The 15,396-nt window shown below is 34.7% G+C and overlaps 3 protein-coding genes across 9 annotated transcripts; 1 reads left to right on the top strand and 2 right to left on the bottom strand.

Annotated features, from left to right (window-relative positions):
- Positions 1-823: 823 nt before the first annotated feature.
- LOC131001291 (F-box protein At2g02240-like) lies at positions 824-2,719 on the bottom strand. The gene is made up of 3 exons (XM_057927644.1): positions 2,231-2,719; positions 1,502-1,611; positions 824-1,407 (listed from the first exon to the last, which is right to left on the bottom strand). Exons 1-3 carry the CDS (start codon positions 2,489-2,491, stop codon positions 1,011-1,013), a joined length of 768 nt encoding a protein of 255 aa, XP_057783627.1. The 5' UTR covers positions 2,492-2,719; the 3' UTR covers positions 824-1,010.
- A 1,608-nt stretch (positions 2,720-4,327) lies between these two features.
- Positions 4,328-5,270, top strand: LOC130998108 (uncharacterized mitochondrial protein AtMg00310-like). The gene is made up of 3 exons (XM_057923542.1): positions 4,328-4,342; positions 4,463-5,167; positions 5,265-5,270. Exons 1-3 carry the CDS (start codon positions 4,328-4,330, stop codon positions 5,268-5,270), a joined length of 726 nt encoding a protein of 241 aa, XP_057779525.1.
- Positions 5,271-6,457: 1,187 nt separating this feature from the next.
- LOC131001290 (glutathione reductase, chloroplastic-like) lies at positions 6,458-13,884 on the bottom strand. 7 transcript variants are annotated; one of them, XM_057927639.1, is made up of 17 exons: positions 13,608-13,880; positions 13,074-13,241; positions 12,427-12,491; positions 11,523-11,592; positions 10,747-10,818; positions 10,450-10,653; positions 10,078-10,151; positions 9,899-9,982; positions 8,929-9,016; positions 8,623-8,704; positions 8,295-8,371; positions 7,933-8,040; positions 7,745-7,809; positions 7,383-7,496; positions 7,193-7,292; positions 7,052-7,105; positions 6,458-6,769 (listed from the first exon to the last, which is right to left on the bottom strand). In XM_057927639.1, exons 2-17 carry the CDS (start codon positions 13,212-13,214, stop codon positions 6,674-6,676), a joined length of 1,494 nt encoding a protein of 497 aa, XP_057783622.1. In that variant the 5' UTR covers positions 13,215-13,241; positions 13,608-13,880; the 3' UTR covers positions 6,458-6,673. The 7 variants fall into 7 exon arrangements, with proteins under 7 accessions (XP_057783622.1, XP_057783621.1, XP_057783625.1 ...); XM_057927638.1 differs by having other exon boundaries at positions 13,074-13,224; XM_057927642.1 differs by lacking the exon at positions 13,608-13,880 and adding an exon at positions 13,465-13,591 and having other exon boundaries at positions 13,074-13,224.
- Positions 13,885-15,396: the final 1,512 nt, after the last annotated feature.

The raw sequence follows: 15,396 nt of genomic DNA, 5'->3' as shown, positions 1-15,396 counted from the left end.
ATATGAGTTTTTGGAAGGAAAAAGAAGGATAAAAAATCAAACTTTAATTGAAAATTAATATTATGGGATTTGTCTTTGAATTTCTATCTTTTTGTTTCGTTGATTATATTTTTTCTATGACTTGAGATTTATTTTAATTTTGAATATGTTTAGCTAAAATTCATTATTTTAGGGATTGGATTAGGTGGATTTGCGATGGATTAATTTTTGATTTAATCGATTACTTGTTGGGTTTATTACTTTTTCTTGTTCTTAGTTATTTTGTGTGTTTGAATGATTGATCAACGTTGAACATGTCTATTGTGTCAAGCTAAGATTCGAGAGATGAGGTTCGATACTAAAATAAGAACATGAAGCACATAGTTTCAAAAAATCGAAAAGTTGACAAGATGTGTGAGGGCTTTTAGACCTTGGTGCTTTTGGGAGTTAAATATTAAATGTCATTCTAAAGAAAAATAATATTAATTATCTCAGTTCAATAACGTTGGTTTAGGTTTATTTAAGTTAAAATAATTCCATTTGACTTTTTATTTTATTTTTTATTTTTTTATTTATATACAAACGGGCTTCTATTAAAGTCCAGTTAAACAAGTTCTGAATGGGCCGGGCCCTAGAAGCCCTCTACGATGATAAAGAACTCATGATATGATGTAACCATAAAAACACTCCTCTGCTTCTCTCTCTCCGGCTGTATAAATGGGCTCTACCGCTTTAGCCTTTAGCGTTGTAACTATATTCTACTTCTCATATAATCAATGAGACATCAATATGACATAATAGTTTTTAAACTTTGGTTAGTTAATACTTAATAATCTTCCAATACTTGTTAATTTGAACAATAATTTCAACATGAGTAAATTTTGCTACATATAATTACAACAAGATTTTGAGGGAGAATTGCCACAAAGAAACATTTAATCACATGGGAAATTCAAATAATGATGGAGACTTAAGTCTCCCATTTTCATGTAGCAGCACCACACTTGTATTGCTCTTTGACCATTCTATTTCTATAAAGGTCGGAACTCAATACCTTCGACTATAAATCCGGACTTGTCGTAGGGGCTATTGATCTCGGTGAGCCACGCCTCCACCTCACCGCCGTCGTCGTCGCCGTTGCCGTTGTAGAACCTTCCCATTTCTATCTCCAACCATCCATCTCCTCTCATGTTTCCTATTTTCCCAGTTTCTCTCGATTCAATACGCTCTTTTTTGCTACCATTACTCTTCGATTTATCATTCTGAATTAACCTTATTACTGTGTTTGATGATCTTAGGCCTTCCTTGCTTTCTAGCCAAAACACTAAATACGCTGCATAGCTTGTGTTTTTCGACAGGATTTCAGTTTTTATCTTGCCTTGAATGTGAATCCATCCTATGGATCTTAGCTTTGCCACTTCTGAGAATCTATTAATTTCAAAACAAAAAGTAGGAGGAATTTTATGAATTTATTTAAAAACTTAAGTTTGTTTAGTAAGAGTTTCAAGAAATTAAATTAAACCTGGACATTGGGTTTGGCATGAAATCCCAACAGCCTTTCCAAGAAATCATAAGCTCCCTTGCTCCAACCATGAAACACTTTCTTCCACTTGTTTTGTCGATGGAAAAGCTCTGTTTAGAATAAGTTCACAAAACATTGTTAGTATACACGTGAACGTGATGTGTATCAAAATCTCATATTAACGATGAAGTATTATCTCCGATATACTAAACCCGAATATAAAAATATATAGTATATTTTTTTATTAGGTGACTCACTACTCCCGGGTGTGAAATATGGATATGAGTATTAATCAAATAGCAAGTAACAAGTCGAGTCAATAAACTTGACTTTTTGAGTTGAATGGTACGACCATTTCACATAACATACCTAACTCAGGAAACTAGATTGACTCGAATTATTGGTGAGAACTTAATCAATATTGATAATGTTTTTAAATCTATGCAATTTGCAAAGTAAAATTTTGTACATGGACTAACAACTCCATTAGCCATCATAAGTGATAAGTTTTGGAAGCTACCAACACTTAACGATAATGAACAGTAAGATGAAGCTGAAAATGTGTTTGGAGTTGGTATTTCAGTTCAGAAGTGCACGATATGGTTGTATAAATGCTGCAGAATCGTAGGTAGAGTTAGATAAACGCCTTATTCCATATAATTCCGAAAAATATAGTTTAAGAAATTGGTGATTTTAGAGTTTTATTTGGTAATGAAAGGAAAGACTTACCATTTTGGGTTGATGAATGAGGATAGGGAAGTGGGAGAGGGTGAAATAGAGGTCTTTCTTGGTGGCGTATTTGAGAGGAGAAACTGCTTTGGAGATGATATCTTGGTAATCAAGCGGCAAGAATCTGTCCCAAACGAGGTCGTTTTGTGCTACAGAATTGAGCTCTTTCGACACAACCGATGATCTCGAAGCATCCAAAGCTGAAGTGTGTGACAGAATCTCTGATATGCAGCCCTCGGGCAATTTTGCAAACCAATCCATACTACCTAAACTCTCTCTAAATGGTGATCAACTATATATGTGTGTTTGGTTTTATATAGGAGCAGAACTAAAAACGGCCTTCACATTTTTCTTGCTAAAATTGAAAGAAAATTATCACACACGCGTAATTGTTTGGTTTGGTTTGGTCTGAAATTTCCAAGTCGCTTTCTTACCTAATTTTACTAGGCGGCACGGAAATTTTGATCGTGCCATGTACCAACATCTCAATATCATCATTCACTAATCATGCCATTTTATTTAGCTTCATACTTAAGCTACATGTATTGTAAAAATAATGGAATGAGATTAAGTACGGTAGCACACTTGATGTCCCATTTTTAATTTTATTTATTTTCTTATTTTTTCTTTAATTTCAATTTTGTATGCTTTAGTTTGATTTTGTGATTATTAACTAGGATTTATTCCATTAAATTAGGATATATAATTAATTTTTATCATTTAATTTCATTTTTATTAGCTAATAATAGGTTGATAAATTCAAAGTTATGGTATATACTTTTTTATAAAATTTATTTTTTTTCATAGTATTATACTCCCTCCGTCCCAATAGTAATGTCCCACTTTCTTTAATGGGACGTCCCAATACAAATGTCACATTTCATTTTTGGCAATATATTCTGTCTCTATACCTAATATTTAAATAATTTCCACCAACATATTTTATATACTTTTTTACACATTTCTTAATCTTTGTGCCCAAAAGTTATAAGACACTACTATTGGGATGGAGGGAGGGAGTAATAAATTTTATTTTTATGAAAAATATTTTTAAAATAATACTCCCTCCATCCACGAAAGAAATTCCTAGGAGGGAGTGACACGGATTTTAAGAAAAAAAGTTGTTTAGTGTATTGAGAGTGAAGAAAAAGTTATTGAGTGTATTAAAAGTAATAAAAATGTGTTATAATTAATATTGGGAGTTGTGAAAAAGTGAAAAGTAAAAGTAATTATAAGTGGTGGGATGTAGTCCAAAAATAAATAAAAAGATTTTTTATGGACGTCCTAAAAAAAAGGAAGTTCTTTCGTTGAATCCTCCCAAAAATAAATAGTAGAAGATACATTCCTATCTAGAGTGCATCCATTCGAATCAAATTTTTATTGTGATAAATCTTAAGTGAGAATCAATAAATTATGAGTAGTTAGGAATTAATAAAATTATTATTGAGGATTCATAAATCCTAATTATATTTAATTAAAGTGAATGCACCGTATATTTAGATGTACATACATTTTTGTCAAATAGTAATAACAGTGGTAAATTTTTTTGTTCTTTATCTTTTTTTAGTTACAACTCACACACACTCATGCATATTAGATGACTCGAATCCGATAATTTTATTCTTATCTAAATAATTATAGTTGGCTCTTGTCAATAATTATTAAACATTTTAATCAAACCCCAATTATGTTAACAATTACGTTAGCTTTAGTGAAACTAGTAATAATATAATAAAAGTTATATTCTTTCTGTCCCACTTTAATAGGTTCACTTCTTTTGAGTATGAAGATTAAGAAATTTATCTTTTAAGAGGAAAGTGGTAAGTACATTTTCTTTATTCAAAATAAAAAACGAGCATATTCTAGTGGGACGTCTCAAAAAGAAAAATGAGTCTATTATAGTAGAATAGAGGAAGTACTATTATTAAATAACAACAATTATATCACCCTTCTAAAATAAAACAACATTTGTATCGGTTAGTTGGAAAATGAAAAGTCCATTCAGCAACTGCGAATATTCATGCAGATAAATAATCATTCAACACTCCTGTAGAAGAGTAATTTTCAAAGTCAATATCGAAAATAATCATTTGAATCATGTGCAATTCCAAAGTAATAATTAATATACATTACACTTCATTCTTAGTATTTTCGAGGGGGTTTCCAAGAAAACGCCATTTTTGGATTTTAGTCATATAAAAAATAATACTCTATTTTATGCTTAATTCTTAGTGGTGGTGGGGTACTAAAGTGGGGGGGCGCAGCAATGGTGTTGGAGATTGGAAGTTTTTGGTTGAAAAAGTTTCAAACAAAGTGGCAAGCTGGAAGAAGAGACATCTTTCGCTGGCAGGACGAATTACTCTAGTCAAGTCGGTGTTGCAATCCATCCCGGTTTATCAATTATCCCTCGCTTTCATACCTAAAGCGGTGATTAAGGAACTTAATTCACTGTTCTCAAAATTTTTGTGGGGAGGAGGTACACAGACGTGCGGTATCACCTGGTTTAAGTGGAATGCCTTGTGCCTCAATAAGGATTCAGGTGGTCTGGGGTTTCGGAATATTGATTGGTTTAATCAGGTCCTGTTAAGTAAGTGGCTCTGGAGGTTTTTGGGGGAGGGGAAAGCTTTGTGGGTAAGGGTGATCAAATCGCTTTATGGGGAGCTAGTGTGGGGGGAAGGGGGAGAATGTTCGGTGGCGGGCAGAGGTGGACAGAAAGGGTGGTGGCAAAAAATTGTAGATAAGGGAGGAGGAATGAGAGATCGGTGGTTCATCAATAATTTGAGGCGAAGAGTTGGGGATGGGCTTGAGATTAGCTTCTGGGAGGATGTGTGGGTGGTAGACAAACCCCTTAAGTTTGTGTTTCCGAGATTGTATAATTTGAGCCTAAACAAGAAAAGGCTGGTTGGTGAAAGCGGGTTTTGGGAGGGAGGGTCGTGGGTATGGAGGTTGGAATGGAGGAGGGAGTTAAGAGAGAGGGAGAAAGGGCTTGAGGAGGATCTCCGGTTGGTGATTGCTGATTCTGTTCCTTGTGTAGGTGTAACAGACGGATGGAACTGGAAGGCGACAACAGATGGATGCTTCACAATCAAGTCGGCATATGAAATTGTGGCAAAAACAAGAATGGAGCAACAAGTTTTACCTTTGGAGATGGCAAAGGTTTGGAAGGCCCCAACACCAAATAAAGCCAAGGTGACGGCATGGAGATGTCTTAGAAACAGATTGGCAACATGTGATAATTTGAGTAGAAGAAATGTCCAGATCAGCGTGGAGGAGAGATGGTGCAATGCATGTGTTTCTAGTGAGGAAACGACGGAACACCTGTTCCTCCATTGTCCGAAAGCAGCGGCGGTGTGGGACCAGATCTTTCAATGGCTCGACATCAAAACGGCAAATCCGAGAGGTATCTTTCAACACTTCATTTCTTTCATTGCGGCTGGAAAAAATAAGAGAGAAAGAAGACTGCTTCAAGCTTTGTGGGTTGGAACAGTGTGGTTGCTCTGGGAAAGCAGGAATGGTAGTCGTTTTCAGGACAAGGCTTGGGATATTGATAGACTTGTATTACAGATTAAGGGGAGACTTTGGAGTTGGAACGAGGCCTACAAAATAGTGGAGTTAGGAATTTCTTTTACTTCTTGGTGTTCCAAAGACTTCAAACTTGTTTTATTGTTTTGATTGGCATTCCTGATGCCTTGATCCATTTTCTTTCAATAAAATTTTTACTTTACTGATCAAAAAAAAAATAATTGAAAATTTAAGTGAGGAAATGCGTCTAATAATCATCTCAACAACCCATCTTTTACCAAAGAAAAACAGCGACTTAAATAAATGCCAAGAAGTTGGAAAATGAAAAGTCCATTCAGCAACTGCGAATATTCATGCAGATAAATAATCATTCAACACTCCTGTAGAAGAGTAATTTTCAAAGTCAATATCGAAAATAATCATTTGAATCATGTGCAATTCCAAAGTAATAATTAATATACATTACACTTCATTCTTAGTATTTTCGAGGGGGTTTCCAAGAAAACGCCATTTTTGGATTTTAGTCATATAAAAAATAATACTCTATTTTATGCTTAATTCTTAGTGGTGGTGGTGGGGGGGGGGGGGGGGGGGGGGGGAAATTCAAGAAAAGGCCATTTTTGAATTCAAGTGGCAAAACATGTACAGATTGAAGATGATGGCATTTTTCATCATAAAGCCTCTCAAGATCACATTTTCACCAAATTTCCCCCCAAAATCCCAACTTAACAAAAATATCATAAAAGTTAAGGAAAATGGTTAGTATTATGAGATTCCAACTACAAAATGCAAAACCAAGTGCAATGGCCAATATGCTTCTGCTTACTTTTATATTATCTGCTATTTTTCCTTTTTACTGCAGAAAATATGATTTTGTTGTGTAACAGAGTATGAAGTATTGGATCACATATTCATCCGTGTCTATAGGTTAATAGTCTTGGGCTTGGTAGGAGAAACGCGCCTCGTCACAGACCGCATGGTCACGAACTCCTCTGCGGAAGAAGGGTGAATCCCAATCTAACACAATATAAACAATATGTTAGCAGCTCTGAGATGGTCACATGTCGTCTGCTTCGTGGAAGTTCAAGAAAACAGACATACCAAGTCGTAGAAAAGTTCAATCAACGAGGGTTATAAAAGGCATCCATAATCAGACAATCTATAGTTACTTGTGTATTGAATCAAATAGGAGATGGTTCTGCAATTTTTAAGGATAGGGATATCTGTGTAACATCGTTTGGTGTATTTTCTTGTGGATTGTGATGCAATTATATGTCTTTGAATATCTGTGTAACTCACCGTGCTGTCGAATTGTGCTTTTGTTGCTCCACACTTGAGTGCAACAGCAATTCCCTATATGGAGAGAGAGAGAGTCGTGATCAGGTCAGAAACAGAAGTCGCTGTGGAAAGACGAGAGACAGAGATAGAGGAAGAAGTTACCTGCATGATCTCAGGAGCATCAGGTCCACACATGGATGCTCCAAGAACCTTATCAGTCTCAGCATCAACCACCAGCTTCATGATTGTTTTCTCTTGTCGTCTGCACAACCATGGATGTCATCAAAAAACCATGTTTATTCAACTCTCTAGGATGACATTCAAACATACAATCAACTTTCCAAACGCATACCCAGAAATAGTGTTCTTCATTGAATTAAATGTAGACGTAAAAACCAAAATGTCACCCGTTGATTTCTCTAGAGCCTGTTCCTCACTCAGGCCGACTAAAGACAGTGGTGGTATGCTGTCAAGTAAGAAAACAACACCTTCAATGTCAATGGCTTAAGAAATCAGATGAAACAAATAAATGGACAACAGGAAGTACTTAATAATCATAAAAAGTTTCATAAAAGCAATAGACAATAAGGATGTATGAAGGATGCATTGGTAATCCATTTATTTACTATATTCGTCTAATATCCAATACCAGGATGGAAAAAATAAGTAAATAAAATTTGCAAAGTAAAACATCTGCTATGAAGATGGTAATACCAGAACACAGCACAAGGAACGTTGTCATAATCAGGTGTGGTAGGCTGTCCACCAAAGACGGTTTTCTACAACAGTAGAGTAAAGAACAAACATTTCTATCAATGATGACAAATTTAATTAGAGTATCATGATGTATCCGAATGTTAGTCGAACACATGGAACTTCAGGGTGAGAGAGAGAGAACATACGGCAAAACAGGTTCCTTCCATCAAAGCAACGGGAGTAAGATTCAATCTGTTTGTAACATCACCTATGGCCCATATGCTGGGTATGTTCGTGCAGGAGTAATCATCGACCTGGCATCTAAGGTTAAGTGAACTACAGAAAACCAAACACGAAAAACTACAAATAGCAGTTTCCTTAAACTACGACCAAGCTGTGAAATGAAATAGCCATAGTCAAGCCATTACTTTTAAACATCTGCAACGATCCAATGCAAAAGTTTGAGGATCCAACTTCTTGTTCAAATATATATTTAGTCAATAATTTTCAGAAGTCTTTACCAATAAAGAGAGAATTTCACGATTATGTGTAACAGATAAAAACTCACCTTCACAGCGCCAGTTGTACTATCAAGCTCAACTCCTACAGATTCCAGATTTAGCCTTTTAGTGTTTGGGACCCTTCCTGTAGCCAACGAGTAGAAAATCATCACCAACGTCTCATACAGGGAAAAAATTATACCAACATTAAGTTTATTTCCAAGAACATATGTATATTTCAACAAACTATACAATTTCAGAGCCACATGTTCAAGAGCAGGTTTCAACATAAAAAAGCTCAAGAAGCTACGTACATTGCAACCATATTATTAGCAGCATACCATAAATAAAGTTACCACCACCTCGTGCACATCAGTGACGATGTTCAGAAATTACCTGTGGCAAAGAGTACAACATCGGCCGTAATTTCTTCACCATGGCTGGTGAGAATTTTTATACCATCTTCTGTTTGAACAAGCTGAATCACCAATTAATTGTGTCACTATGGGAACAAATAGATAAGTCATTATCAATAACAGAATGAACTTAAATATCAAGCATACAATGTGAATACAACACATTTTTTTTTTTTAATTTTCAGTGTGTGTTTCCTTTGGCAAATTTCTTCCATTGCATTTCCTTTTCTCGCTATGTTTGTGATTTGATGAAATTGAGAAGTTGAGTGTACAAAATATGTGGCACCTCAGTTATTGTTGTCCAAGGATGCATGGTGATTCCCCTAGCTTCTAGATTTCTCGCAACCAGTGCTCGCATCTCATTATCGAAACCTCTGAAAAGATTTTAGCAAGAATGGCATGAGATCATCGTATCAAGTATAAGACCAAACACAAATACACACACACACACACACAAATAAAAGAAACAGAAAAGGATGATCAGATGGGGAGTTTTAATTGGATAACATGTCCACAACCATAATTAAAGAGAGAAACTACAAAATGGGACTTATCGGATCCCCTGACTAGTGGTGCACTAACACAAATCAACACAACAGTGAAGCATATCTATCAATTATTCCATATGAAGGAGAGGAAAGAAAGGGACGAAAGAACTCTGGCAACACTGCTTTTAGTTCCACCTAAATCTTCCTCTGATGTTAAGGGAAAGATAGAGTCTTCATCTAAATAAATGTGTTGATAATATCAAATTCCATTTGTACCATTGTGTCCTTACATATCAAATGATTCTCATCTCTAAAGTAATATTTTAGGTTAAATAGCCATACAATTTAGTACAAAAGTCATTCTAAGTAAGGGGCATGTTGGAATTATATTAAATTGCGATGACTCTCATCTGTGAAAGCTTAAACTCTTAGATGAAGGGAACAGTCTGCGCAATCTCTCCATAGATTTAAAGGTAAGTAAGCCAATGCAGTAACATGCTTGTATATATCAAGGGGGCGTTTACTTTGGAGGATTAACCTAGATAGATAATAAATAATTTAGGCTAGTCCATTGTTTACTAAGATGGACTCAGACTAAGGATATCCAAAGGTCCCTGATAATTACTATCATTTGAGCTAAGTTGCCTGATTCATTATCCCATTGAAAGGGTAGGATTGGAGAAATCCTAGTAATTAGGATATCCAGAAGCTTCACACCGGCAGGTAGCTAGAAATCACAGAAAAATGATTTAACAGAATTATTTTCACCTTAAAGGAAGTTCTTTTCTGAAACACAGATCAACAGCTACACCCATCCCTCGCCATATTGAAGCAAACTCAAGGGCAATATACCTGCATTAAGAATTTGAGATAAGTGATGGTCGTCACTTCGATTTCCATGCAGCCTATATGAATGTGTTAAAACAAAGTGTAACAGAGATAGTCACCCTCCACCAAGTATGACAGCTCGCTTAGGCAACTCTTCCAAGCTCAATGCCTCATCTGAAGTTATGGCTAATTCCTGCAGTGAACCACAAATACAGGTGTACATCATGGCAGTTCAGGCAAAGTTCGCCATAACAATATTATGAGAAAAAAGGGGCACTAAAACAAACAAACAGCTCGTGATCACCTAAAGTAATCTATATAACAAATACAAGTTTAAACGCAGCAAGTAAAAGTGAGTTTGTACTTTGTACTCTCTACAAATAAAAGAATCAGTGAAACAAATAGAGATAAATCCTTAAGATCAGGTTCGTGGACATGAATTGGAGTTAAGATTGAATGCACTTAATCATAATGACAACAGTTACACTCACCTGACCTGGAATATCTGGACGTTGAGCACGGCTTCCAGTTGAAATTAGGATATGCTTTGCAGAATATCTTAGTTTTGTCCCATCGATTTGAATCACTTCAACGTCATTAGGACCTGCAACCCTTCCCTCTCCTTCAAATAGCTTAACTCCAGCATTTGCAAGTAAACGCTTGTATGTTCCATTTAACCTAACTATTTCTTTTGTCTGCAAGTTGCAATAAAAGATCAACAAAATGCATGAGATAAAACTTGAAATCAATTTATTGAGTTTGAAGAATATCCAGTACGTTCCACATACCTTCTTGTGCAAGTGTTTTTTCCAATTAAAATCAATCCTCTCATTTAGCTCCCATCCATAATTCCTTGCGTCCTGCAAGCCCAATGAAGAATTAATTGAAAACATGCACTATTCAATAGGTCAAAAAACAAGATCAGATCAAATTCTTGATAATTGATTTAATGGATTGTGGGACCAAACCATACTAATTCAAGATTTCAAATAACTAGATCAGAATATTTGATTCTGGAATTCAAGATTTAGTATATCTTGAAATACTTGGCTATGCGGTAGTACAAAATTATAAAGGGAAATGTAAATATAAATGAAAAACAAAAGGTAATTTTTTTATCAGGAAGCTGAATTAGCAGTTTTTACATACACTTATAGTTGCATGACCAAAATAGATATGCAAATGCAAAGTACTAAAAGGTCAGATATAAAGCAAACAGGAGCAAGTAATAGACATAAATATGAAATAGGAAATCTGTAGATTCTATAAGAGTTTTTGAAAATGAAACTCCCATAACACACCAAATTCAGCAAGTAAGAGAACCTGAATAAAGAATGATAATTTACCTTTGACAAAGTTATTGGAATCAAAGTTCCCCGATTCTAAACTACCAACTCACTTTAGTCAAAGATAAAGAATTGGATAAGTAATGAATTACATAGATCACTCAAGGACCAAAATTATTATGAAAAACTAAAATAAATCGACTCTAATGATAACTCAGAAACTCTTACCAGAATACAGATTTTCTATAATTCATTCACATTACTCGGTCAAAACTCACCTCTAGATCAGACCCAAAAGAAGCACCATAAAATAAAATCTTTTTGGGAACACAACCACGAATGACACACCTGAAACACAAACAAATAGTTCTTTAGCTGCATTGCCAATCTCAAAGTTAATAACTTGTAGCTCATGTACATGAGACAAACTAATTAGATCAATGAATTGTAATTCATAAAACTTGACTACTTTATAAATGAATGCCATTCTTCATGCACAAGCAGTAAGGCCAACAATTTTGAACCAGCTTAACAATTATAGCTCGGATATGTCTAACAACATTTGCTGCAATAGATATCATCAATATAGTATCTGATCAGTTAGTATTATCTGATTAGTTAGATAGCTTAAATCAATACTCTCCCAGCACCAACATGCATACTTGTACCTTCAACTGAATATTATTCCTTTAACTTGGGAAGCTTGTCCGGAGCATTCTGAATGCAACTAATACTATACAAAATCCAAACTCAAAACGCAACTAAAGATGAGAATTTACAATTTGTTGTATAGAAAAGATCCAACTGGTTAAAACTAGGCAAGCGATCCTCACGATAGCATAACAAACATCTACCCTTATTCCGCTGCTATAAAATCAGAAATAACTGAAGAGTCGAACAGATTCATTAGCACATGACAGATCATATAACTACTTTTTAATGTAGTCTTCCTAAACATTACTATTTTCTAGATGATTGCCAGGAAATTGTGCACGTCTATCAACAGGCTGGATAATCATTTACAATAAAATTAAATTTTAAAGAGGATTTCTCATAGGTTTTGACCGACACCAAGGAAGTGAACTCCAAAAAATGCAGGAATTCAAGCAGATACTCTTTGTCAATCTATCATAACAATGCATCACGTCAAACCTAATGAATCTATTATATCTTTTGACTTACGTTCCGCCAACTCCTCCTATAACTTCAGAGCTGATAGGATGAAATGGAAGCTCACAGATCCCAACCTGTTACAGCATTTAAAGTCTTTGAGTGACAGATTACTTATAAAACATTGTGTTTATCAAAAGGACTTAACAGCTTAAAAAGAAGAACAACACTTGTATCTAAACAACCTTAAAAGATATAAACAAGGAAAGTAGATAAGTAGGAAAACACTCAACTATAACTAAGATATAGATCACACATCTCTGGCCCCATAGAGTTTGAAGAAAAACCGGCACCGCATTTCCCACAATCAATGAAACCACATTGATGCATAAACCGACACCACATTTCCCACAATCAAATGTATAACAGCCTATCAAGGCTTGCAGAAATGGAAGAACTTAACCGATTTGGCCGAGCTACAAGATTGTGAACACACTTACAACTAAAATCAGGATTATGATAAACAGGACAGGGGATAACATTAACATCTGCCTGAAGGAAGAAGAGATGTCTACTAAAGTTTTGTAGCATAATTATTGGATTTCACTAGGCAGTTTATTTTGTTGCACCATAAATGTAGACCTCAACACTAATGTGAACTGTCAGAATACGCAACATGTACAAACAGAAACTCATAGTTGCATTCTCATTGTTATTACCTTAGCTCCATACTGAGCAGAGAATCGCGAGGCACGAACTCCTCCACTTCCTGCCCCAATCACAAACAAATCGAAGTCGTAAAGAGCCTCCCCTTCATTAGATTCATCCAGATCCCCATCACCTAGCATCTTCCTCGTCATTTCCACAACACTACACACACGAAAAATCTATCAAGAATGACTAAGAAACCAGTAATGAAGTGAACAAAATGAGGATATGAGACCAAACCGACACCACAATCACATTCTGATAAACCTCAATGCCCCATCTTACACCGAAAAGTTTATTTCAGTTCTGGTGGAGAAACAAACCCCAAAAGCTAAAAAAAATGAAAAATGAAGCCCAGGAAAAAAATGCGGAGTTTGGAAGAATATGCAGTTAACGGATTACTTCAACTACTCATCTGCCTCTATCTCCTCTCGCATTCAGCGAAAGAAAGCACATTTGGATTGTAGTTGAAGCAAGTTATTCAAGGTTGCAACTTTTTGCACACATAAGCAAGAAACAAGTTAGAAATAGATCGGCCGACTCACATTGATTCCTCTTGCTCCAAAAGAGAACAATGTCCAATATTGATCTGGACAAATCTTGGGGAAAGAAATGGAACAAAGTATCAGATAATTAATGGGTTATTAAATAGAGTAAAACAGAGCATAAAGGTAACTTTGTGAGGCGCAAGTTTAGAATTTCATTAGCAAAATTGAATGTGATGACGACAGAAATGGGTATGACAGATGTTTGTTGATTTGTCCCACTGAAAGCTGTTGGCACTAATGCTACAAAGTAAGAGGAATGGAATAGAATGGATGGAGAGATACTGTCCGTAATTAATTACCGTTGTATTTAAATTTTTTATACTCCAATCATTCATCTGTATGACTAAATATAGACATGCTCTACTTTCATTTTTATTTGAAATTATGAAACTCTATTTCGATATACTCCTATTTGATTTAATAACTCTCATAAATATTGCCCCCAAGGGGACACACCAAACGGTGCCTACCAGATGGAGTTCACTCTTCTACAGTTTTGTGTGTATCACTGTGTACCACGCTGAATTTATCTATTTTATAATTGTTTTTTATAAAAATAAAAAATATTATTATGAACTCTAATTAATATTTATAACTAAAAATTGAATTTTTTAAAAATTATATACCCTAACTTTGAATTAATGAACCAAAATAATTAATTATTAATTCAAATAAATATAAAAAAAATAATTACAAATCATAATTGGATGAGTGAACCCTTGTTAATTATCTTTTTATAATATTAAAGCATAATAAATTAAAATTGAAGAATATAATTTAAAATTATAATAAATTTAGAGTGGTACATGGTGGTACACACAAAATAGTGGGACAGGGGATCTCATGAGGTGCGAACTCATGTCTACGAACAGTGGGATCTAGGGATCAAACCCCACCGCTCCTCCTCCCCCAAAGTAAAAATAAATAAAAATAAATAAATAGATAAATAACTCTCATAAATATGGTTCAGTGTAAACTACATAGTTATTACAACAAAGAAGTTTTTATTTAGAAATTATATTCTTTCGCAAAAAATCTGCAATTTACAAAATGATGACAATATTGAAATATATGGAAATACATCATACATCAACATTTTAGTGATACATAGACCTAAAACAATGGCACTTTTCTAGGTTTTATTACTTTAGCTGTAATGTCAATTACCATTTTGCTAATTTCGTCATTTTTAGAGGATTAGAATTTTAGCATTTTCGTATTTTATTTGACAATAAATAATTGAAGTTAAAAAAAAAAACAAAAACAAACCTGGTGTCGTATCATAACTTAACGCAAATCATCAATCCATCCTAACCAGCTAGGAAAATTTGAAGTCTAACAAGCTGGACTATGTAAAGTTCTTGCAAATTGCGCAAGACAATGAGCGCCACTATTTACCGAACGATACATGTGATTCACCCGTATTAGAAAATTCTCTCTGGCCACCTGAAGAATATCACAAATATCACTAGGAAGGTATCGATTATCTTCTTCTGGGGTCGCCATAGCACTTGCTGCTAGCATAGAGTCCGTGAAATTTTCAACACTCCTCAAATTAGACCCTATGATGATTTAATAAACTTTAATTTAATAATTGAAGTTTATTATATCATAGGGTCTATAACTATTTTAAATAATGATTTTTTTTTGAAATAATGTATTTTAGTATCATACATGAGTCATGACAGACTGAATATACAATACATAATTGAATATTTAAAATATTTACATGCTCTAACAAATTCAGGATGAAGAACAATCCAAATAAAAAAATTGAGAGACAAAA

This window comes from Salvia miltiorrhiza, chromosome 8 (assembly GCF_028751815.1).
Source record: "Salvia miltiorrhiza cultivar Shanhuang (shh) chromosome 8, IMPLAD_Smil_shh, whole genome shotgun sequence".
NCBI lineage: Eukaryota > Viridiplantae > Streptophyta > Magnoliopsida > Lamiales > Lamiaceae > Salvia > Salvia miltiorrhiza.
This window is presented reverse-complemented; position numbering and strand designations above follow the sequence as displayed.